The 25262-nt window shown below is 40.4% G+C and overlaps 1 protein-coding gene across 1 annotated transcript; it reads right to left on the bottom strand.

Moving 5' to 3' along the window:
* Window positions 1-141: 141 nt before the first annotated feature.
* LOC117556760 (presenilin-1-like) lies at window positions 142-24915 on the bottom strand (the record flags this gene model as incomplete). The annotated part of the gene is given in 6 exon segments (XM_034232258.1): window positions 142-309; window positions 392-459; window positions 1879-2020; window positions 6475-6791; window positions 22986-23071; window positions 24781-24915. Coding segments are annotated over 5 exon segments (731 nt in total), but the record flags the coding sequence as incomplete, so codon positions are not given.
* Window positions 24916-25262: the final 347 nt, after the last annotated feature.

Here is a 25262-nt window from a genome sequence, read left to right as displayed (position 1 = left end):
TGAACACAGGTGCAGAAAAAGCATTCCACCCAAAGGTTGAAGGTTTCATCATCTTCTCTAAAGCAGCCGAATAGAGAGGAAGATTTACCGTAGACGGATATGACGGCTAATATGAGCCAGGCGGTCCACTCGGGCAGGTACTTGATGAAGACGAGGGCCATGAGGGCGCTGATCATGATGAGGTAGGCCTGCTGGAGCCGCAGAGGACCCTTCCAGTGAATACACATCATGCCCACCACCCCGAAGTTCCACACTATTATCGCCAGCGTGAAGTAGTCGATGGCCACGTTGTAGGTCTTGAAAACCTCCCTGTTACACAGAGCATGGTGAAGATAAGACATCGGGACATTTATAAGAATATGTGGGAGCTGAGATCAAAGGTTGAGCTTACTTGAGGTAGATGTAGGAGAAGAAGAAGAGCAGGAGGAGGGAGGAGAGGAAGAGCCAGCCTTGGATCACCTGGGAGGAGAAGATCACAGTCAGGGGGTTTGTTAAAGCTAATTATTATCTTTTTGTATGACGTTTAGCACATAGTAATCATAATTTAAGTACATTTTTGTAAGTTACTTATGCTTTTATTTTGAAGTCAGCTTCTTGTAACGGTTGAAAAGTTATTTATTTGTAGACAGGAAGAGTTGTTAGAATAAGGTCTGCTATCTGGTTCCTCAGCTGCAGTTTGATTTTTTTTGTTTGGGTGTTTTTAGTTGAAGGAGATATCGTTGCTATATGTTTAATGCGTCAAGAGACCAATACCTGTAAATACTTGTTAATAGTGTGCCTGATTTAAAGGTCACCTATCATGCTATTTTTAGGCAATAGCATAGGTCTCAGATATATAAAAATATATAAAAACATGTCTATGAAGTGTTTTGCTCAAAATACCAAACAGATCACCCATTCTAGCCACGCCTCATATCCCTCTATTTCACTTCCTGTTTCTAAAGTGCTGTTTGGGGATAAAGCTTTAAAATAAAAAAGCAGGGGTCTGAGCTCATGCGGGACCCGGCAGCTACTGTCTAAACTAAATGCTGCCGTGATGAAACGCCATATCATGGATCATCAAGGATTCTCTCTGAAACAGTTTGGAGCTCAAAGGCTTTCTCTCTTGCCGGTTATACCACAAGGTGAGTTCCTTTTTACTTCCTGCTTCTTCACACACATGCTCTCCAGTACAGGTTAGCTCTGAGTGTTAGCGATGCTAATGTAAATACCAACCATATTACGTCCAAAACAGTCGGGCATTGTTTCTGATAGCAACGTTTCTGATTGGGCCGTGGGTCCACATTTCAGATATTACGTCATATCGGACGCAAATCTGGATCAGCTCCGTTGTTCCCCGTTTTTAGAGATTTGGGTACGGAGGAAAAGAGAGAGGGTTTTATTTTCTGACGCTGCGTGAGTTCCCCGACACACCGGGGACACATGTTGATGTAGAAGACATCAAAAAGTACATTTTGCATGATAGGTCCCCTTTAAATTACCTGGACAGCTACTCTCCTACTAAAGCACTTGAATTAAAATGCAGTCATCATTATTTGAAATATTTAAACCTGTGCTTTTCCTACTAAGTCAGGTCTGAATGCCTGCTTTAAAAAGGCCTATTTGAACCCGGGGTAAACACACATCGTTAGGATATTTTCCACACATCTCAAGACATTCTCTTGCACAATGTTATCTGTTTTATTTGTTGTATGTCCTATATATATATATATATATATATTCATCCTGTTGCACTGTTGGAGGAGCCTGGGACTTCAGTTTTCCATTGCCATATCATCACTGTAGCTGCTGTGCACATGACAATAAAGCCTTGAATCTTGTAAAAACTAAGTTGTGCAGGGAGTGTTTCAACAGGATGTGTTATTTTTTGAGAAGTACCTTATAGCAGCGGTACTTGTAGAGCAGTACCAGCACCAGCGTCATGACGATGATGACGGTGATCATGATGGCGGCGTTCATGACGGAGTTCAGCGCTCGCTGTCCCAACGTCACCGCGTCCTCCGGGAAGGGAGTGTAGATCCTGAGGGGGGGGGCAGAGCAGGATATATAATAAATACAGTAAAGGAAATACAGAGGCTCTTATTATGTAAGGGATAATGTGCAGCGAGGCGGTCATTATGGGGAAAAGAACACCCGACAGGCAGATCACGAGCCTGACGCGAAGTGGAGGGATCTAGACCAAGTCGCTGCACATTATCCCGCTTATTACACGGCCACATTCTCAACAAAGTAACGATATGACTCCCAATATTAATTTAAATGCTTTTATAGATTTAGAAAATGTTTTTATTGATTTAAAAAATAGTAGGCTATTATTGATTTAAAATGACATGCATCCGCTAAGAGAAATAGTCCATTGTTACCGTTTGAACTAACGTAGCAACGGCAGGAACTGCTCAGATAGCGTTTTTGAGGACCTTTTTGATTACAGATTTGAAAACATCGTTGCTTGCTTTAAAAGTAGCACACTTCATGATGTCAGACCTTGGAGAGTATCTAGATATCCCTGCCCTAATGCCAAAGAAACTGCACACTGAATATGTGTCGCCGTTTGATGTCTATGTCTGGACCGCTGCGTAAAAAGGAGGGTTTCTGCCCCGTTACTTCTCCGCTGTTTTCTTGTCCCAGTTCGGCCAAACTGTATACAGTTAAATCGACCGGACTTCTTTCTGCAGATGTGAGCGTCCTTAACAACGGTCAATAAGTGCTTGACAGCGGTCTGTCTGTTCTGGATTAACAACGTGTCACGTGTTCTGAATTGACCAATCAGAATAGAGTATTCAACTAAGCCATGGAATGAAGTGAGATCATTCTGCTTCAGGGGGTTAACATTACTCTGGATATGACTTTAATATAAATATGACGTTTTAGTGTTTTAATGCCCTGAGCCAGATCAGACTCTGCTTTATGATCGTTTGCACTTACAGCACCGTCTTGGTATTTAAACTATGCAGCTTTATTACAGCTCCATACATTACATACTGTCTGGAGGTCTGAGGAGGGACATGCAAAACATAAAAAACTGATCTTTATCATACAGAACTTAGATTGAATTGGAGCTGCCCAACTAATATGTTATAATATTAGACTAATAAATAATATGAGACAAGTATGATGAAAATTGAAACCTACGGTATGAACACTAATGTGTATAGGATTTAGATTTTTTGAGTTTCGGTGTATAAATAATATATATACTTTTGATTAAGTTTCTTTAATTACACAAAAGTATAAATGTAAAAAAGGATTTTAAGTCAGTTTAAACTGGCATTGGTTTGTCAATACTTTAGATAAGTAATACTTGTTCTATGTGTATGAGAGTTGATCAGATCAAAATGCATCAACTAAACCAAACAGGTCTGATAGATATTGCATTAACTCCATCTAGTGGCAGTACGGCTATATTGCGTTTCTTTCAAACACCAGACATAGTGAGCTTAGCATTAGTGCTGAAGATAATGATTATTTATTTACATATCAATTCATTGTTTAGTCTTTTAAATAGAAAGAAAAAAACTATTCCATCCCAGTTTCTTTAGTCCATGTTGGCATGTTTAAATGTCTTTAATCAGTGCACAAATCAAAGATATTGATTTTATTTGTATACAAAGAAAAGCAGGACATTTCCATATTTGAGGGATTGAAAAAAAAAAGTTGTCCTGATATTTCTGCATAAAATAAACGCAGAATATTTGACTCTCCATTGAAAAACCATTAGAAGCGTACTTAGAATCCCCCTGCGGTTATATTTGATATCAGAGGTGGGAAATAGTGGAGTACAAATACTTTGTTTACTGTACTAAAGGTCACCTATCATGCTATTTTTAGGCAATAGCATAGGTCTCAGATATATAAAAATTAGGGCTGTCAAGTTAACGCGTTAATAACAATAATAATAAAAATGTAACGCCACTAATTATTTTAACGCGATTAACGCATGTGTATTTTTTTCCTCGGCCGCCCCGTAGTTTCAGAGCGCATCGAGTTTAAAACACCGTCTACAAGCTGATGCTGACAGCCCCGCTCCTGCTGCCTGCTTGCGGCAGACCACACTTCCACGCTCACCGGCAGGCACCGACTGGCTGTTGGGAGGACCGGGAAGGTGTGTGTATGTGTGGCCCGAGCGAGAAAGAGACCTTACATGTATTGTTGTTGTTAGCATCTGGTGCTAGCTAGCTGCGCTAACGGATATAAGGAGCTGTTTAAATGAAAACAGAGGAGCGACATTTCGCCGACAACTGCGCCGAGCACTTGACTTTATGCAGGAAGCCAGACAGTGGGACATTGTACGAGAAGTCAGCACACTCAGCACGGATAGTGCGCAACATGATTGCAGCGTCCAGGCAGCTCCCGTTCGAGCATATGCCTTGAGTTGCGCGCACACACACACACACACACACACACACACACACACACACACACACACACACACACACACACACACACACACACACACACACACACACACACACACACACACACCACACACACACACACACACACACACACACACACCACACACACACACACACACACACACACACACACACACACACACACACACACACACACACACACACACACACACACACACACACACACACACACACACACACACACACACACACACACACACACACACACACACACACACACACACACACACAATTGTATGAGAGAGGTTCCAGGTTGAATTGAGGTGAATATTTGTAATGTTCAGAGGTTGTTGTGTTTAATATTCATGAGAATATGTTGATAAGAGTATTAAAAACTTGAACAATATTACTCTAAGGTACATTTAGAACAGATAAAAAAGTTGAGATTAATTTGCGATTAATCGCGATTAACTATTTGAATCGACTGAAAGTCCTACTAAAATTATATAAAAAACATGTATATGAAGTGTTTTGCTCAAAATACTAAACAGACTATTCTAGCCATGCCTCATATCCCTCTATTTCACTTCCTGTTTCTAAAGTGCTGATTTGGGGAATAAAGCTTTAATAAAAAAGGGGGCTGAGCTCATGCGGGACCCGGCAGCTACTGTCTAAACTAAATGCTGCCGTGATGAAACGCCATATCATGGATCATCAAGGATTCTCTCTGAAACAGTTTGGAGCTCAAAGGCTTTCTCTCTTGCCGGTTATACCACAAGGCGAGTTCCTTTTTACTTCCTGCTTCTTCACACACATGCTCTCCAGTACAGGTTAGCTCTGAGTGTTAGCGATGCTAATGTAAACACTGACCATATTACGTCCAAAACAGTCGGGCATTGTTTCTGATAGCAACGTTTCTGATTGGGCCGTGGGTCCACATTTCAGATATTACGTCATATCGGACGCAAATCTGGATCAGCTCCGTTGTTCCCCGTTTTTAGAGATTTGGGTACGGAGGAAAAGAGAGAGGGTTTTATTTTCTGACGCTGCGTGAGTTCCCTGACACACCGGGACACATGTTGATGTATAAAAGACATCAACAAGTGCATTTTGCATGATAGGTCCCCTTTAAACAATTTCTCTGGTATCAGTACTTTACTCCACTACTTATTCTTCTGACGACTCCACAAATACTTGTACTTTCTACTTTTTACATTTTGAACCCAAATACCTGTACTTTCTACTTCTTACATGTTGAACACAAATACCTGTACTTTCTACTTCTCACATGTTGAACTCAAATACCTGTACTTTCTACTTCTTACATGTTGAACTCAAATACCTGTACTTTCTACTTCTTACATGTTGAACTCAAATACCTGTACTTTCTACTTCTCACATGTTGAACTCAAATACCTGTACTTTCTACTTCTCACATGTTGAACTCAAATACCTGTACTTTCTACTTCTCACATGTTGAACTCAAATACCTGTACTTTCTACTTCTTACATGTTGAACTCAAATACCTGTACTTTCTACTTCTCACATGTTGAACTCAAATACCTGTACTTTCTACTTCTCACATGTTGAACTCAAATACCTGTACTTTCTACTTCTTACATGTTGAACTCAAATACTTGTACTTTCTACTTCTCTCATTTTCCAAACAGCTGGTTCCTTTAGTCTGAATGTGTGTTTGGTGCGTGATCATTATTCTTTAGACTCATTGCGTGCCTATTGATTTGAACACGATCCGTGTATCCATCATTTCCTGGTCTTCTCTAAAGAAGAGGGACCAATGGAAACGTTGTCATGTTGCCGTTGTTCAGCATGGAAACATTCATTAGCTAACAATGACATTATTGTTCTATTAATATAAAGGGAGGTCAGGTACTCTTTAAAACAGCTGCTAGCTATGGGTACTTTCTACTGAAGTACATTTCAAAGCCTCTTTACTTTGACTTGAAGGAAAGAAGTTTAGTCAGTACTTCTACTTTTACCAGAGTATTTTAAACACGAGTATCTGTACTTCTACTTGAGTAAAGGATGCGTGTTCTTTTGCCATCTCTGTTTGATAGTAAAAGTATTTTCACTCACAGTCTCTGGCCATCGTTCTGCGTGTAGAAGCTGACCGACTTGATGGTTGCCACGACGACCACCATGCAGAGCGTCACGGGCACGAACAGCATGATGACGTGTTTGGCTCCATACTTCAGGGTCAGCTCTTCATCGTCGTCCTCCTCCGCCTCCACCACCACCCGGGGGGGTCGAGGGGGGGGCTGCCCGTTCTGCTCTGGACCACTGCCGTTACCTCCGGGACCCCCAACTCCTCCATCAGCTCCTCTGGACCGGGCCCGGACCCCCGTTGCCTCCTGAGGGGGGGGCTCAGAGGCCACGTCTGTCTCCTGCTGGTCCTAAACAGGAGAAGAAGGCAAGTTTATTTATATAGCACTTTTCAACACAAGGCAAGTGCTTTACAAAAATGAAAGACATTAAAGGTCCCATATTATACTGTTTTTCATCAAGATATTATAGGTGTCAGATATATACAAAACATGCCTCTGAAGTGTTTGGTTTCCTTGGTTGCTGAATGGCTAATGGTTACACAAGCCAAAAAAAATCGTTATACGATATTACTTTGTTTGTCAGATCAAGTCTGAAATTTGACTTGTGATGTGCTGTGACACAAGTTATGACATCATAAAGTGGCCAAAATCTGATCAGCTCATTTTCAGACAGGTTTTTATAGAAATGGATCAAAAAGAGAGAGAATATTTGTTCCTGAAACTTTCAGAGTCTCTTTCCACAGAGGGGACACATGTTGATGTAGAAGAGACATGAAGAAGAGGGGACACATGTTGATGTAGAAGAGACATGAAGAAGAGGGGACACATGTTGATGTAGAAGAGACATGAAGAAGAGGGGACACATGTTGATGTAGAAGAGACATGAAGAAGAGGGGACACATGTTGATGTAGAAGAGACATGAAGAAGAGGGGACACATGTTGATGTAGAAGAGACATGAAGAAGAGGGGGACACGTGTTGATGTAGAAGAGACATGAAGAAGAGGGGACACGTGTTGATGTAGAAGAGACATGAAGAAGAGGGGACACATGCTGATGTAGAAGAGACATGAAGAAGAGGGGACACATGTTGATGTAGAAGAGACATGAAGAAGAGGAGACACATGTTGATGTAGAAGACATGAAGAAGAGGGACACATGTTGATAGAAGAGACATAGAAGAGGGACACATGTTGATGAAGAAGAGACATGAAGAAGAGGGGACACATGTTGATATAGAAGAGGACATGAAGAAGAGGGGACACATGTTGATGTAGAAGAGACATGAAGAAGAGGGGACACATGTTGATGTAGAAGAGACATGAAGAAGAGGGGACACATGGTTGATGTAGAAGAGACATGAAGAAGAGGGGACACATGTTGATGTAGAAGAGACATGAAGAAGAGGGGACACATGTTGATGTAGAAGAGACATGAAGAAGAGGGGACACATGTTGATGTAGAAGAGACATGAAGAAGAGGGACACAATGTTGATGTAGAAGAGACATAGAAAGGGGACACATGTGATGTAGAAGCGACATGAAATAAGAGTGACACATGTTGATGTAGAAGAGACATGAAGAAGAGGGGACACATGTTGATGTAGAAGGAGACATGAAGAAGAGGGGACACATGTTGATGTAGAAGAGACATGAAGAAGAGGGACACATGTTGATGTAGAAGAGACATGAAGAAGAGGGGACACATGTTGATGTAGAAGAGACATGAAGAAGAGGGGACACATGTTGATGTAGAAGAGACATGAGAAGAGTGGGACACATGTTGATGTAGAAGAGACATGAAGAAGAGGGACACATGTTGATGTAGAAGAGACATGAAGAAGAGGGGACACATGTTGATGTAGAAGAGACATGAAGAAGAGGGGACACATGTTGATGTAGAAGAGACATGAGAAGAGGGGACACATGTTGATGTAGAAGAGACATGAAGAAGAGGGGACACATGTTGATGTAGAAGAGACATGAAGAAGAGGGGACACATGTTGATGTAGAAGAGACATGAAGAAGAGGAGACACATGTTGATGTAGAAGAGACATGAAGAAGAGGGGACACATGTTGATGTAGAAGAGACATGAAGAAGAGGGGACACATGTTGATGTAGAAGAGACATGAAGAAGAGGGGACACATGTTTGATGTAGAAGAGACATGAAGAAGAGGGGACACATGTTGATGTAGAAGAGACATGAAGAAGAGGGGACACATGTTGATGTAGAAGAGACATGAAGAAGAGGGGACACATGTTGATGAGAAGAGACATGAAGAAGAGGGGACACATGTTGATGTAGAAGAGACATGAAGAAGAGGGACACATGTTGATGAAGAAGAGACATGAAGAAGAGGGGACACATGTTGATGTAGAAGAGACACGAAGAAGAGGGGACACATGTTGATGTAGAAGAGACATGAAGAAGAGGGGACACCATGTTGATTGAAGAAGAGACATGAAGAAGAGGGGACACCATGTTGATGTAGAAGAGACATGAAGAAGAGGGGACACATGTTGATGTAGAAGAGACATTGAAGAAGAGGGGACACATGTTGATGTAGAAGAGACACGAAGAAGAGGGGACACATGTTGATGTAGAAGAGACATGAAGAAGATGGGGACACATGTTGATGAAGAAGAGACATGAAGAAGAGGGGACACATGTTGATGTAGAAGAGACATGAAGAAGAGGGGACACATGTTGATGTAGAAGAGACATGAACAAGTGGATTTTGCATAACAGGTGACTTTTAAGAGCATACAACCCATTAGAAACATTAAAAAAGCAAAGAATGAATAGCAACAGGTACATGAATGAAAGTTACAGTGCAGTGTGAGATGTGAATAGTTCAAAGAAAAGTCTTCAGCCTGGATTTAAAAGTAGTCAGAGTTGCAGCGGAGTTTGTTCCAGATATTTGACAACACCCCTAACCAAAGTCTCATATGACACGTTCTTTTGACACTTTTCTAACCTTTTATATTCCTTTCATCCTTTTTGCATCCCCAGACAACACATGTTCCTGTTTCACTGTCACCCGAACCCATCTTTGACCTTTAAACCACTTTTCCCTGTGTTCCTTTCTCTCCCACAGATTTATTCTTCAAGTATTTTTAAGCTTTTGCTGTTTCGATGGGGGAGTCATATTATGGAGATGAGAAGAAATTGTTGGTGAAGATTGGGAATGGCATGCAACAGAAATATCTCGAGACTGGAGTTATTTTACCAAATCGGCAGAATTGCAACACAAGATGAATTCTTGAAAGTTGTTCTTATTTGTCTTTAGTTTGGTTTTGTAATTGGCTAGTGAACAAACAGACATTGTGGTTCGCAGTTAACACATGAACATTTTTTATATCTGGCACATAAATTCTATGTTTGTTTAAAGAAACCAGAGATCTTCTGAAAGTCTGTGCCCAGAATATATCACATGAACAGTCAAAATATATCTTTCTTAATGTATTTATCTGCAGAAGTTCTCAAGTCAACAACCCCATGACATTATGAGTCAAAAACAGTCCTTACTAAATGTGTTTGTTTTTATTGGCAAAAGAACCATGGAAATGGAATTGCACAAATATCACAGCAATCTTATCAAACTATCCATGGTTTCATTTCAGAGATTAGCTGGCAGGTTTGAGTTCACTAGACAAGTTCCTCTGCGGATAAAACGCTACCCTCATCCCAAAGATCTGTCCCGTCATGACAATAAAAGCAGGAGAACTGTGTGACATAAAACGAGTCAAGACACAAAAGACATCACCCAGGGCTGCAGCTAACGGATATTTGTATTATCCAGTAATCTGCCAAAGACATTTTCTAAATGAATACATTGGTCCCAAACCAAAAGATTCTCCCTTATTTACTTTTGTAAAACAGCAGTCAACAAAAACAGAAATTGAAGTTAAATGTCATGTTTATCAATGATAAAAAGCCTCCCCATCGTCCTAAAGCAGTGGTTCTCAAAGTGGGGGGCGCGAGAGACCAGGAGGACAAATGGTTATAAAAAAAAAATAATCATTATTTTATTATTGATTCGAAAAAATGATGATGCAGTACTATTACGTCTGGGTCTCTGTGTTCTCTGTGTGTGGAATGAGCCATTTTGTGTGCGCGAGCGAGAGAGAGAGAGAGCGCACCGGTACCGGAGATCGTTGTTGATATAAGGACAACAAAGTGGAGGAGAGTCCTCTCCTGTCAAACTGAGAGACTCAGTGAGCTAAAGGACTCTCAGTGTTATCTCAGTGGGTCTCAAACGTTTTGGTCACCATTAATGTAAACAATTATTTCCGAGGCACACGTTTATATGATCATTATAGTTATAAAAAAACAAGAGAATAAATGAAAAACAGGTATGAAATACTATATGACAGTAAAACAAGAATAAAGTTTAAAAGGGTGATTTGTAAAATATCCATAAAGAAAAAGTAAATCTGTTCACAGTTCTGTTTCATCTGGATGTTGAGAGGTGTCCATAGATCTCTTCATGTTGCTCTCAAAGTGCACCAGATTGATGCTTTTAACTTCAATATTTAAAAATAAATCTTCCCGGGGAGCTTGCCCCCGGACCCCCCTATGTGAGGTCCACACACCACCTATAAAAATAACACTTGACCCCTGCTTACACCTATATGCCGTGAGCTGATTATCGAGCCTTCATGGTAACAGTCGCGGGTACGTTGTGTGTGTGCGTGGGGAGTGTTGCAGTAGAACATTCCACTGTAGCGCCCGGTACATTAATGGGAAACCCTAAATGTTTGAGCACCCTCTACGAAACGTCAAGCTACCCCACAGCACCCCCAAAATAAATCTCTGGCGCCGCCACTGAGCCTGACTATTTGTGTTGGGGGGGGCCCGACAGAAAAAGTTTGAGAACCACTGGGCTAAAGACATGTGTCGCCATGACAATAAAACCAGTCAAGACACGTGTCAGAAACATGAAGCCGTCTCACTAAGAACACAGAAACATGAAGCAGTCTCACTAAGAACACAGAAACATGAAGCAGTCTCACTAAGAACACAGAACATGAAGCAGTCTCACTAAGAACACAGAAACATGAAGCAGTCTCACTAAGAACACAGAAACATGAAGCAGTCTCACTAAGAACACAGAAACATGAAGCAGTCTCACTAAGAACACAGAAACATGAAGCAGTCTCACTAAGAACACAGAAACATGAAGCAGTCTCACTAAGAACACAGAAACATGAAGCAGTCTCTCTAAGAACACAGAAACATGAAGCAGTCTCACTAAGAACACAGAAACATGAAGCAGTCTCACTAAGAACACAGAAACATGAAGCAGTCTCACTAAGAACACAGAAACATGAAGCAGTCTCAGTAAGAACACAGAAACATGAAGCAGTCTCACTAAGAACACAGAAACATGAAGCAGTCTCACTAAGAACACAGAAACATGAAACAGTCTCACTAAGAACACAGAAACATGAAGCAGTCTCACTAAGAACACAGAAACATGAAACAGTCTCACTAAGAACACAGAAAACATGAAACAGTCTCACTAAGAACACAGAAACATGAAACAGTCTCACTAAGAACACAGAAACATGAAGCAGTCTCACTAAGAACACAGAAACATGAAGCAGTCTCACTAAGAACACAGAAACATGAAGCAGTCTCACTAAGAACACAGAAACATGAAGCAGTCTCACTAAGAAACACAGAAACATGAAGCAGTCTCACTAAGAACACAGAAACATGAAGCAGTCTCAGTAAGAACACAGAAACATGAAGCCGTCTCACTAAGAACACAGAAACATGAAGCAGTCTCACTAAGAACACAGAAACATGAAGCAGTCTCACTAAGAACACAGAAACATGAAGCAAGACCACTAGAACACAGAAACATGAAGCAGACTCACTAAGAACACAGAAACATGAAGCAGTCTCACTAAGAACACAGAAACATGAAGCAGACTCACTAAGAACACAGAAACATGAAGCAGTCTCACTAAGAACACAGAAACATGAAGCCGTCTCACTAAGAACACAGAAACATGAAGCAGTCTCACTAAGAACACAGAAACATGAAACAGTCTCTCTAAGAACACAGAAACATGAAGCAGTCTCACTAAGAACACAGAAACATGAAGCAGTCTCACTAAGAACACAGAAACATGAAGCAGACTCACTAAGAACACAGAAACATGAAGCAGTCTCACTAAGAACACAGAAACATGAAGCAGTCTCACTAAGAACACAGAAACATGAAGCAGTCTCACTAAGAACACAGAAACATGAAGCAGTCTCACTAAGAACACAGAAACATGAAGCAGTCTCTCTAAGAACACAGAAACATGAAGCAGTCTCTCTAAGAACACAGAAACATGAAGCAGTCTCACTAAGAACACAGAAACATGAAGCAGTCTCACTAAGAACACAGAAACATGAAGCAGTCTCACTAAGAACACAGAAACATGAAGCAGTCTCTCTAAGAACACAGAAAACATGAAGCAGTCTCACTAAGAACACAGAAACATGAAGCAGTCTCACTAAGAACACAGAAACATGAAGCAGTCTCACTAAGAACACAGAAACATGAAGCAGTCTCACTAAGAACACAGAAACATGAAGCAGTCTCACTAAGAACCAGAGGTGGGACCAAGTCATTGTTTTGCAAGTCCGAGTCAAGTCTCAAGTCTTTGCGCTCAAGTCCGAGTCAAGTCTCAAGTCATTGTTTTGCAAGTCCAAGTCAAGTCTCAAGTCAGGTTGGGCCAGTTCAAGTCAAGTCAAGTCCTAAACTTTGACAAAACGAGTCATAAACAAGTCATTATGTGTTTTTCACCAAATGTAATGACATCGATCAACAGAATAATACTTAATAATCAAATTGCTCTTTATTAGTCACATTAATAATTTAATAATCCATTTTCTCTCTGCTGGTAAAGTAACGTGTGTTTTTCTAATTTAAGAGGGATCAGTAAGGTAAGGCTACCGTGACGGTTTGATTCAGAAGGAGTTTAATGGATAAGATCCCTGATGTTGAGGTGACCAGAATGTTTATTTCCACTGTGTACAACATGTTATAAGGGACCCACAATCTATCTTTGTGCAAGGGATAATGTGCAGCGAGGTGGTCTCTATGGGGAAAATAACACCTGAATCTAGATCCCTCTGCAGGTGGTACTTTAAGTATATTTTGATGCTAATACTTTTGTACTTTTACTTGTAACATTTTGAATGCAGGACTTTTTATTGTACAGGGTTCCTGCAGGTTTCGCCAACTCAAATGTAAGACTTTTTAACACCTTTTTAAGACCACTTTGAATAGAATTTAAGACCTATTTCACGGCAATAAAGTATGAAGGAAAATGTATATAAAGAAGAAATACGTCCCATAATCACTTACAAAGTAAATGTATTCATGTTCAACATAAGAACAATGACTGAACACAACAGCGTAACAGTACAGAACTGTGTTAGCGTGTTAGACAAAAAGTGTGTATGTGTGTGCGTCTGTGTGTTAGGGCTGTGCAATTAATCATATTTTAATCGCAATTACGATTTTGGCCTGCCACAATTACGAAAACAACATAATCTTAAAAAACGATTATTTTGCTTTGCTAGGTTGTGACAGTGCACTACAACATATTTGATCTAATGAATTTTTTAGTAATGTATCATTTATTTAATTAATTTTTGTATTGGTTTTTCAGTTGAATTATACGTTCAGGGTAATCAACAGTTAAAAAGATACTGTTCAAATTATTATCTGTTTTAAAGTTCAATAAATGGATGTTTTCAAAGTCAATGAATAATCATATTTAATAATCGTGATATTAATTATTGACCAACATAATCTTGATTATTGCCATAATCGAGCAGCCCTAGTGTGTGTGTGTGTGTGTGTGTGTGTGTGTGTGTGTGTGTGTGTGTGTGTGTGTGTGTGTGTGTGTGTGTGTCTCTGAGAGAGAGTGAGCTATATTCAGAGCTCTGCTGCCTTGGCTACACTATTTCATCGTTGCTGTTGTATGATTGGTGTTTAGCTGCGGTATTTAGCGTCTACAGCACCTCCGCTTTTAGGGTTGACGTAGACCCAAACTTCGCCCGGAGGTCCCCCGGTGTTGTTGCGGGAGCTGCTGCACTAGCTAACGCTACATTAGCTGCTGCTGCACTAGCTAATGCTACATTAGCTGCTGCTGCACTAGCTAACGCTCCACTAGCAAAACAAACGCTAATTTATTTTGTAAAAGGTGCAGCGGGCTTCAAACACGTTCCCTCCACTGGTTTCAACCAAGCACTAAATTAGATGTTTTCCAACAAAATACGGTTGAACTTACACTTCCCCATATTTATTTGTAAGTAGATTCGAAGATAGGCTACATGAGCTGAAGCTTGGTTGCTAGGTTACTAGCTGGGTGTTCTCCAATAAGGGGCCGGGGGAAACAAAGTTAGTGATTACTGGTTCCATGTTGATTTAATTCAATACAAATTGTTGGGGGGAACTGAAAGGCTATTACCGTACTGGTTACTTTGCACCCGGACATTTCCCCCAAAACACATTTAGACGCTATCGCAACACAGAAGTACCTTTCAAATCCGATAATTTTTAAGACCTTCTGAATCATATTTAAGACCTTTTTAAGGCCTTAAAAACCCTGCTCTGAAGGTTATTTTCATTTTACAAATCCTGCACTCAGCTTTGCTTTCTCCAATATCATTGAAAAGCAGCCAGATGCTGCTTCTTTTTTCGGTTTTCGCTCATTTCTTGACTTTTTCCGACGCGCTTGCATTTAAATCCGTCTCCCCGTCGCTCTGTGCAGCTGGCCTGTACCACTACACATGCTGTGCCCCCCACCCTACTTTCACATAATGGTATGATCCTAGTGTGTCCTCGCATATGATTGGCCGCATGGTGGGCCAGCGAAATAAAGACCCGCCCCTGCCTGCAAGGATTCTCAGCAAGAGTAGGAGCGGCTGAAGATTCTGCTCTCCCCGACGGGAGTCTGCTCTTCTAACGGCAGCTCGCGATCGGCGTGTTGGAGACCTCTGAATTAAAGTAGCAAGTCACCTCAAGTCAGAAGGCTCAAGTCCAAGTCAAGTCCCGAGTCATTGGTGTTCAAGTCCAAGTCGAGTCGCAAGTCTTTTGTGATGTTGTCAAGTCGAGTCTCAAGTCATAAAATGTGTGACTCGAGTCTGACTCGAGTCCAAGTCATGTGACTCGAGTCCACACCTCTGCTAAGAACACAGAAACATGAAGCAGTCTCACTAAGAACACAGAAACAGGAAGCAGTCTCAGTAAGAACACAGAAACAGGAAGCAGTCTCACTAAGAACACAGAAACAGGAAGCAGTCTCACTAAGAACACAGAAACATGAAACAGTCTCACCAAGAACACAGAAACATGAAACAGTCTCACTAAGAACACAGAAACATGAAACAGTCTCACCAAGAACACAGAAACATGAAACAGTCTCACCAAGAACACAGAAACATGACGCAGTCTCAGTAAGAACACAGAAACATGAAGCAGTCTCACTAAGAACACAGAAACAGGAAGCAGTCTCAGTAAGAAACACAGAAACAGGAAGCAGTCTCAGTAAGAACACAGAAACATGAAGCAGTCTCACCACGAACACAGAAACATGAAGCAGTCTCACTAAGAACACAGAAACATGAAGCAGTCTCACTAAGAACACAGAAACATGAAGCAGTCTCACTAAGAACACAGAAACATGAAGCAGTCTCTCTAAGAACACAGAAACATGAAGCAGTCTCACTAAGAAACACAGAAACATGAAGGCAGTCTCACTAAGAACACAGAAACATGAAGCAGTCTCACCAAGAACACAGAAACATGAAGCAGTCTCACTAAGAACACAGAAACATGAAGCAGTCTCACCAAAAACACAGAAACATGAAGCAGTCTCACTGAGAACACAGAAACATGAAGCAGTCTCAGTAAGAACACAGAAACATGAAGCAGTCTCACTAAGAACAGAAACATGAAGCAGTCTCACTAAGAACACAGAAACATGAAGCAGTCTCACTAAGAACAGAAACATGAAGCAGTCTCACTAAGAACACAGAAACATGAAGCAGTCTCACTAAGAACAGAAACATGAAGCAGTCTCACTAAGAACACAGAAACATGAAGCAGTCTCACCAAGAACACAGAAACATGAAGCAGTCTCACTAAGAACACAGAAACATGAAGCAGTCTCACTAAGAACACAGAAACATGAAGCAGTCTCACCAAGAACACAGAAACATGAAGCAGTCTCTCTAAGAACACAGAAACATGAAGCAGTCTCACTAAGAACACAGAAACATGAAGCAGTCTCACTAAGAACACAGAAACATGAAGCAGTCTCTCTAAGAACACAGAAACATGAAGCAGTCTCACTAAGAACACAGAAACATGAAGCAGTCTCACTAAGAACACAGAAACATGAAGCAGTCTCACTAAGAACACAGAAACATGAAGCAGTCTCAGTAAGAACACAGAAACATGAAGCAGTCTCTCTAAGAACACAGAAACATGAAGCCGTCTCACTAAGAACACAGAAACATGAAGCAGTCTCACTAAGAACACAGAAACATGAAGCAGTCTCTCTAAGAACACAGAAACATGAAGCAGTCTCAGTAAGAACACAGAAACATGAAGCAGTCTCACTAAGAACACAGAAACATGAAGCAGTCTCACTAAGAACACAGAAACATGAAGCAGTCTCACTAAGAACACAGAAACATGAAGCAGTCTCACTAAGAACACAGAAACATGAAGCAGTCTCACCAAGAACACAGAAACATGAAGCAGTCTCACTAAGAACACAGAAACATGAAGCAGTCTCACTAAGAACACAGAAACATGAAGCAGTCTCACTAAGAACACAGAAAACATGAAGCAGTCTCACTAAGAACACAGAAACATGAAGCAGTCTCACTAAGAACACAGAAACATGAAGCAGTCTCACTAAGAACACAGAAACATGAAGCCGTCTCACTAAGAACACAGAAACATGAAGCAGTCTCACTAAGAACACAGAAACATGAAGCAGTCTCACTAAGAACACAGAAACCATGAAGCCGTCTCACTAAGAACACAGAAACATGAAGCCGTCTCACTAAGAACACAGAAACATGAAGCAGTCTCACTAAGAAACACAGAAAACATGAAGCAGTCTCACTAAGAACACAGAAACATGAAGCAGTCTCACTAAGAACAGGAAACATGAAGCAGTCTCACCAAGAACACAGAAACATGAAGCCGTCTCACTAAGAACACAGAAACATGAAGCAGTCTCACTAAGAACACAGAAACATGAAGCAGTCTCACTAAGAACACAGAAACATGAAGCAGTCTCACTAAGAACACAGAAACATGAAGCAGTCTCACTGAGAACACAGAAACATGAAGCAGTCTCACTGAGAACACAGAAACATGAAGCAGTCTCAATAAGAACACAGAAACATGAAGCAGTCTCACTAAGAACACAGAAACATAGGAGCATCTCACACTACGAACACAGAAACATGAAGCAGTCTCACTAAGAACACAGAAACATGAAGCAGTCTCACTAAGAACACAGAAAAATGAAGCAGTCTCACTAAGAACACAGAAACATGAAGCAGTCTCTCTAAGAACACAGAAACATGAAGCAGTCTCAGTAAGAACACAGAAACATGAAGCAGGTCTCACTAAGAAACACAGAAACATGAGCAGTCTCACCAAGAACACAGAAACATGAAGCAGTCTCACTAAGAACACAGAAACATGAAGCAGTCTCTCTAAGAACACAGAACATGAAGCAAGTCTCACTAAGAAACACAGAAAAATGAAGCAGTCCTCACTGAGAACACAGAAACATGAAGCAGTCTCACTAAGAACACAGAAACATGAAGCAGTCTCACTAAGAACACAGAAACATGAAGCAGTCTCACTGAGAACACAGAAACATGAAGCAGTCTCACTAAGAACACAGAAACATGAAGCAGTCTCACTAAGAACACAGAAACATGAAGCAGTCTCACTAAGAACACAGAAACATGAAGCAGTCTCTCTAAGAACACAGAAACATGAAGCAGTCTCACTAAGAACACAGAAAACATGAAGCAGTCTCACTGAGAACACAGAAACATGAAGCAGTCTCACTAAGAACACAGAAACATGAAGCAGTCTCAGTAAGAAACAGAAACATGAAGCAGTCTCACTAAGAACACAGAAACATGAAGCAGTCTCACTAAGAACACAGAAACATGAAGCAGTCTCACTAAGAACACAGAACATGAAGCAGTCTCACTAAGAACACAGAAACATGAAGCAGTCTCACTAAGAACACAGAAACATGAAGCAGTCTCACTAAGAACACAGAAACATGAAGCAGTCTCACCACCAAAAACACAGAAACATGAAGCAGTCTCACTGAGACACAGAAACATGAAGTCTCACCAAGAACACAGAAACATGAAGCAGTCTCACTAAGAACACAGAAACATGAAGCAGTCTCTCTAAGAACACAGAAAATGAAGCAGTCTCACTAAGAACACAGAAACATGAAGCAGTCTCACTAAGAACACAGAAACATGAAGCAGTCTCACCAAAAACACAGAAACATGAAGCAGTCTCACCAAGAACACAGAAACATGAAGCAGTCTCACTAAGAACACAGAAACATGAAGCAGTCTCACCAAGAACACAGAAACATGAAGCAGTCTCACTAAGAACACAGAAACATGAAGCAGTCTCACCAAGAACACAGAAACATGAAGCAGTCTCACTAAGAACACAGAAACATGAAGCAGTCTCACTAAGAACACAGAAACATGAAGCAGTCTCACCAAGAACACAGAAACATGAAGCAGTCTCACTGAGAACACAGAAACCATGAAGCCTAAGCTCTCACTAAGAACACAGAAACATGAAGCAGTCTCACTAAGAACACAGAAACATGAAGCAGTCTCACCAAGAACACAGAAACATGAAGCAGTCTCACTAAGAACACAGAAACATGAAGCAGTCTCACTAAGAACACAGCAAACATGAAGCAGTCTCACTAAGAACACCAGAAAACATGAAGCCAGTCTCTCTAAGAACACAGAAACATGAAGCAGTCTCACTAAGAACACAGAAACATTGAAGCAGTCTCACTAGAACACAGAAACATGAAGCAGACTCACTAAGAACACAGAAACATGAAGCAGTCTCACCAAGAACACAGGAAAACATGAAGCAGTCTCACCACGAACAACAGAAACATGAAGCAGTCTCACTAAGAACACAGAAACATGAAGCAGTCTCACTAAGAACACAGAAACATGAAGCAGTCTCACTAAGAACACAGAAACATGAAGCAGTCTCACTAAGAACACAGAAACATGAAACAGTCTCACTAAGAACACAGAAACATGAAGCAGTCTCACTAAGAACACAGAAACATGAAGCAGTCTCTCTAAGAACACAGAAACATGAAGCAGTCTCTCTAAGAACACAGAAACATGAAGCAGTCTCTCTAAGAACACAGAAACATGAAAGCAGTCTCTCTAAGAAACACAGAAACATGAAGCAGTCTCACTGAGAACACAGAACATGAAGCAGTCTCTCTAAGAACACGAAACATGAAGCAGTCTCTCTAAGAACACAGAAAATGAAGCAGTCTCTCTAAGAACACAGAAACATGAAGCAGTCTCACTTGAGAACACAGAAACATGAAGCAGTCTCTTCTAAGAACACAGAAACAGGAAACAGTCTCACTAAGTCACAGAAACATGAAGCAGTCTAACTAAGAAACACAGAAACATGAAGCAGTCTCACTAAGATCACAGAAACATGAAGCAGTCTCACCACGAACACAGAAACATGAAGCAGTCTCACTAAGAACACAGAAACATGAAGCAGTCTCATAAGAACACAGAAACATGAAGCAGTATCACCAAGAACACAGAAAACATGAAGCCGTCTCACTAAGAACACAGAAGAAACATGAAGCAGTCTCACTAAGAACACAGAAACATGAAGCAGTCTCACCAAGAACACAGAAACATGAAGCAGTCTCAATGAGAACACCAGAACATGAAGCCAGTCTCATAAGAACACAGAACATGAAGCAGTCTCACTAAGAACACAGAACATGAAGCAGTCTCACCAAGAACACAGAAACATGAAGCAGTCTCACTAAGAACACAGAAACATGAAGCAGTTCTCACTAAGAACACAGAAACATGAAGCAGTCTCACTAAGAACACAGAAACATGAAGCAGTCTCTCTAAGAACACAGAAACATGAAGCAGTCTCACTAAGAACACAGACATTGAGCAGTCTCACCACGAACACAGAAACATGAAGCAGTCTCAATCAGAACACAGAAAACATGAAGCGTCTCACTAAGAACACAGAAACATAAGCAGTCTCACTAAGAACACAGAAACATGAAACAGTCTCTCTAGAACACAGAAACATGAAGCAGGGTCTCTCTAAGAACACAGAAACATGAAACAGTCTCTCTAAGAACACAGAAACATGAAACAGTCTCACTAAGAACACAGAAACATGCAAGTCAGTCTCACTAAGAACACACAGAAACATTGAAGCAGTCTCTCTAAGAACACAGAAACATGAAGCAGTCTCACTGAGAACACAGAAACATGAAGCAGTCTCACTAAGAACACAGAAACATGAAGCAGTCTCACTGAGAACACAGAAACATGAAGCAGTCTCTCTAAGAACACAGAAACATGAAGCAGTCTCTCTAAGAACACAGAAACATGAAGCAGTCTCTCTAAGAACACAGAAACATGAAGCAGTCTCACTAAGAACACAGAAACATGAAGCAGTCTCACTAAGAACACAGAAACATGAAACAGTCTCTCTAAGAACACAGAAACATGAAACAGTCTCACTAAGAACACAGAAACATGAAGCAGTCTCACTAAGAACACAGAAACATGAAGCAGTCTCTCTAAGAACACAGAAACATGAAGCAGTCTCACTGAGAACACAGAAACATGAAGCAGTCTCACTAAGAACACAGAAACATGAAGCAGTCTCACTGAGAACACAGAAACATGAAGCAGTCTCTCTAAGAACACAGAACATGAAGCAGTCTCTCTAAGAACACAGAAACATGAAGCAGTCTCTCTAAGAACACAGAAACATGAAGCAGTCTCACTAAGAACACAGAAACATGAAGCAGTCTCACTAAGAACACAGAAACATGAAACAGTCTCACTAAGAACACAGAAACATGAAGCAGTCTCACTAAGAACACAGAAACATGAAGCAGTCTCACTAAGAACACAGAAACATGAAGCAGGTCTCACTGAGAACACAGAAACATGAAGCAGTCTCTCTAAGAACACAGAAACATGAAGCAGTCTCTCTAAGAACACAGAAACATGAAGCAGTCTCTCTAAGAACACAGAAACATGAAGCAGTCTCTCTAAGAACACAGAAACATGAAGCAGTCTCACTAAGAACACAGAAACATGAAGCAGTCTCACTAAGAACACAGAAACATGAAACAGTCTCACTAAGAACACAGAAAACATGAAAGCAGTCTCACTAAGAACACAGAAACATGAAGCAGTCTCACTAAGAACACAAGAAACATGAAGCAGTCTCACTAAGAACACAGAAACATGAAGCAGTCTCTCTAAGGAACACAGAAACATGAAGCAGTCTCACTAAGAACACAGAAACATGAAGCAGTCTCACTAAGAACACAGAAACATGAAGCAGTCTCACTAAGAACACAGAAACATGAAGCAGTCTCAGTAAGAACACAGAAACATGAAGCAGTCTCTCTAAGAACACAGAAACATGAAGCAGTCTCTCTAAGAACACAGAAACATGAAGCAGTCTCTCTAAGAACACAGAAACATGAAGCAGTCTCACTAAGAACACAGAAACATGAAGCAGTCTCACTAAGAACACAGAAACATGAAGCAGTCTCACTAAGAACACAGAAACATGAAGCAGTCTCACTAAGAACACAGAAACATGAAGCAGTCTCACTAAGAACAGAACATGAAGCCGTCAGCTTCAACCATATCCTCTAATGTCACCCAACTAAACTCATGTTTCCAGGATAATGAGAAGCAAGGAAACTGTTGTGTTTAATTGTAGTAGCTAGATTTACTCGCCTCTCATTGTACAAGAAAGGAATCTTTATCTTGAGCCCTGATATGATGAACATTAACCTTCTTTTGAACCTCTGCTGCAGCCACACTGTCCAGGCTAAGCTTTTCTGACCTGGCTGACATCATACAGACCATAATATGCAGCTAAGACAGAAATTAAATGTTTAGCAGCTCTCCAAGAAAGAGACATACTGTTGAAAAGTACAAGCACAGCTGTTATGGGATAAACAAGGCTTAAGGTTGTGACGTAGACAGTGAAAGAGACTTTGACTGCTGGACCAGCCACACCTTTATTTACAGTGAGAGCCTAACAGAGAGCAAAGAACACAATACTCATTTACTGCATTAACATCCTGATGACACCACAGTTATCAGACTGCTGCACAGTGTGTGGCGTCACAATCTGACACACACACACACACACACACACACATGAACCATGTTGTTCTCGATATCCTCGGCATTGTTCGCCATGTTCGGCTCGGCTGACGCTTGTCCTCACATGCACACCAGATTCTATTGCCCTGTTGAAAGAGAATAGGAGTTTAATATTAAGTTATAGAAGTATGTTAAATGTGCATAATAAAAGGCATAGAATTCATTGACATTCAAATCAAAGTAAAGGTGCATATGTTTTATAGCCCTGAGTCGCAAATATGTGATTTGAAAATTACTTGACAGTGATTTAAAATCAGAAAACACAAAAAGAGAGCATATTGACTAATATAAATAACATCACTGTGCTGGACTCTGGTGATCTGATGTATATGAATGCACCTGCCCATTGCCTGGTCAAGTTAGATGCCGCCTATCACAGCGCACTGAGATTTGTGACAAACTGTAAAGCATTAACCCATCACTGTACCCTGTATGCGAGGGCTGGTTTGCCTTCGCTAACTGTACGGAGGCTCAGTCACTGGTACATTTTTATATACAAAGCCATGTTAGGGAAACTTCCATCTTACATCTGCTCCCTGATCTCACGGCGAAATGTAAGTGGCTACTGCCTGAGATCGCATGCTGTGGTTTTATTAAATGTGCCAACTGCTAGGACTGTCTTAGGGAAGACAGCTGTTAGATGCGCAGCTCCTCTGTCTTGAAATAGTCTGCAATTGAAATGGGAACTGAGCAATCTGGTGCCACTAAATGTTTTTAAAGCTCGGTTGGATGCTACTCAATCGGAAGCTGTTGGTACCTGCACATGTGGATAGTTATGTAAATCGTAATCCCTGTAATGATGCTGTATGATGTCCTTTGGTTGTTCTGTTTATGTTTTTATGTTTCATGAGCAGGTCTCCCTTGAAAAAGAGATCAATGATCTCAATGGGATACACCTGGATAAATAAAGGTTTGAAATCATACTTTACAATTGTGTTAGCTGTTATTTGGCCCTTCATAGTTTCATCATTTCAACATTGTTCTGTTTTATTTTTGGGATGTTTTTTCTAATCATGTGTTATGCCTTGTTTTAACATTCTGCTTTGATGCTTCTACATTCCCAATTTGGGATCAATAAAGAAAACCTTGTTCTTTCCTCTGAACTGTAGTGGAGTAGAAGAACAAAGTAGCAACACATGGAGATACTCAAGTAAAGTACAAGTACCTCAAAATTACTACTGAGTAAATGTACTTAGTTACTTTACACCTCTTCTGATTCTGATGCCATAACGGCACAGCTTATGGTATTTCTATTAACAGGTTACTAGCAAGGAAGTTAGTGTTTGGTGGTGCATACAATAGAGATATAAATACGAATAAAAAAATATAGGGTTATAACAAGATCTAGAACATTAATATAGAATATAAAACGAAGAAATAAAATGCAAAAGAGTCTTTAAAAACCTTTAACATGTATGTGCAGCTGTGTTACTAACAGACCATCCATTTTTATTGTACATTTTTTTTAACAAGGGGCAGGTAAAATAAGACTTTCTTCTCCATGCTCCTTTCCATCATAGGCTACAAAAACTGCGTTAAGTGTACATGTTTTGTTTTCTAATAATTGCCATAAGTGGAATAAACTAATAAATACATAAATAAAGTAAATCGTATCTTAATTATAATAAGCTACTAACGGCTCAAATAGCCATTAGCCAATAATAACGGCAGAGCAGTTAGCGGCCGTTGGGAGGCTAACGGCTAATTCTCTGAAACATGGCTCAAAGAAAATGTAGTTCCTGAAGAGCGGAATGATATAATATATGATTTAATAATAGTAGTTTAACTCACCTACTGAGGTTGACGGCTACTTTCCTTGGTTTTGTGTTGAGGTGTGTCTCCTGAAGAGGTTTAAAGCCGCTCCGCTTTCTCCTCTTTGTTGTTCCTGTCTTCACACCTAACTTCCGGTCGCTTCCTCTGCTTTTTGCGGTAGAGGCGGTTGGCATTCAGCGTCCGTGCTTTACCGCCACCTAGTGTATTGGAGTGGGGAGCAGAATACTCTTTAAGAAATACATTGAAGATATATACAAATATATGTATTCTTTTTTTTATTCATGTATTTATTTCCACATTTATTTATTTATGTACTTATTTCCACATTTATTTATTTATGTACTTATTGCTAAATGTATTTATTTCTACATTTATTTTGTCTTTTATATTTTTCTGTATTTATTTCTGCATTTTTTTTAAAATTTAAAACAGCTGTATTTATTTCTATACTTATTTCCACATTTATTTATTATTTTATTTCCGTATTTATTCATACATATATGT

Source organism: Gymnodraco acuticeps, unplaced genomic scaffold (assembly GCF_902827175.1).
Source record: "Gymnodraco acuticeps unplaced genomic scaffold, fGymAcu1.1, whole genome shotgun sequence".
NCBI classification, from domain to species: domain Eukaryota; kingdom Metazoa; phylum Chordata; class Actinopteri; order Perciformes; family Bathydraconidae; genus Gymnodraco; species Gymnodraco acuticeps.
This window is presented reverse-complemented; position numbering and strand designations above follow the sequence as displayed.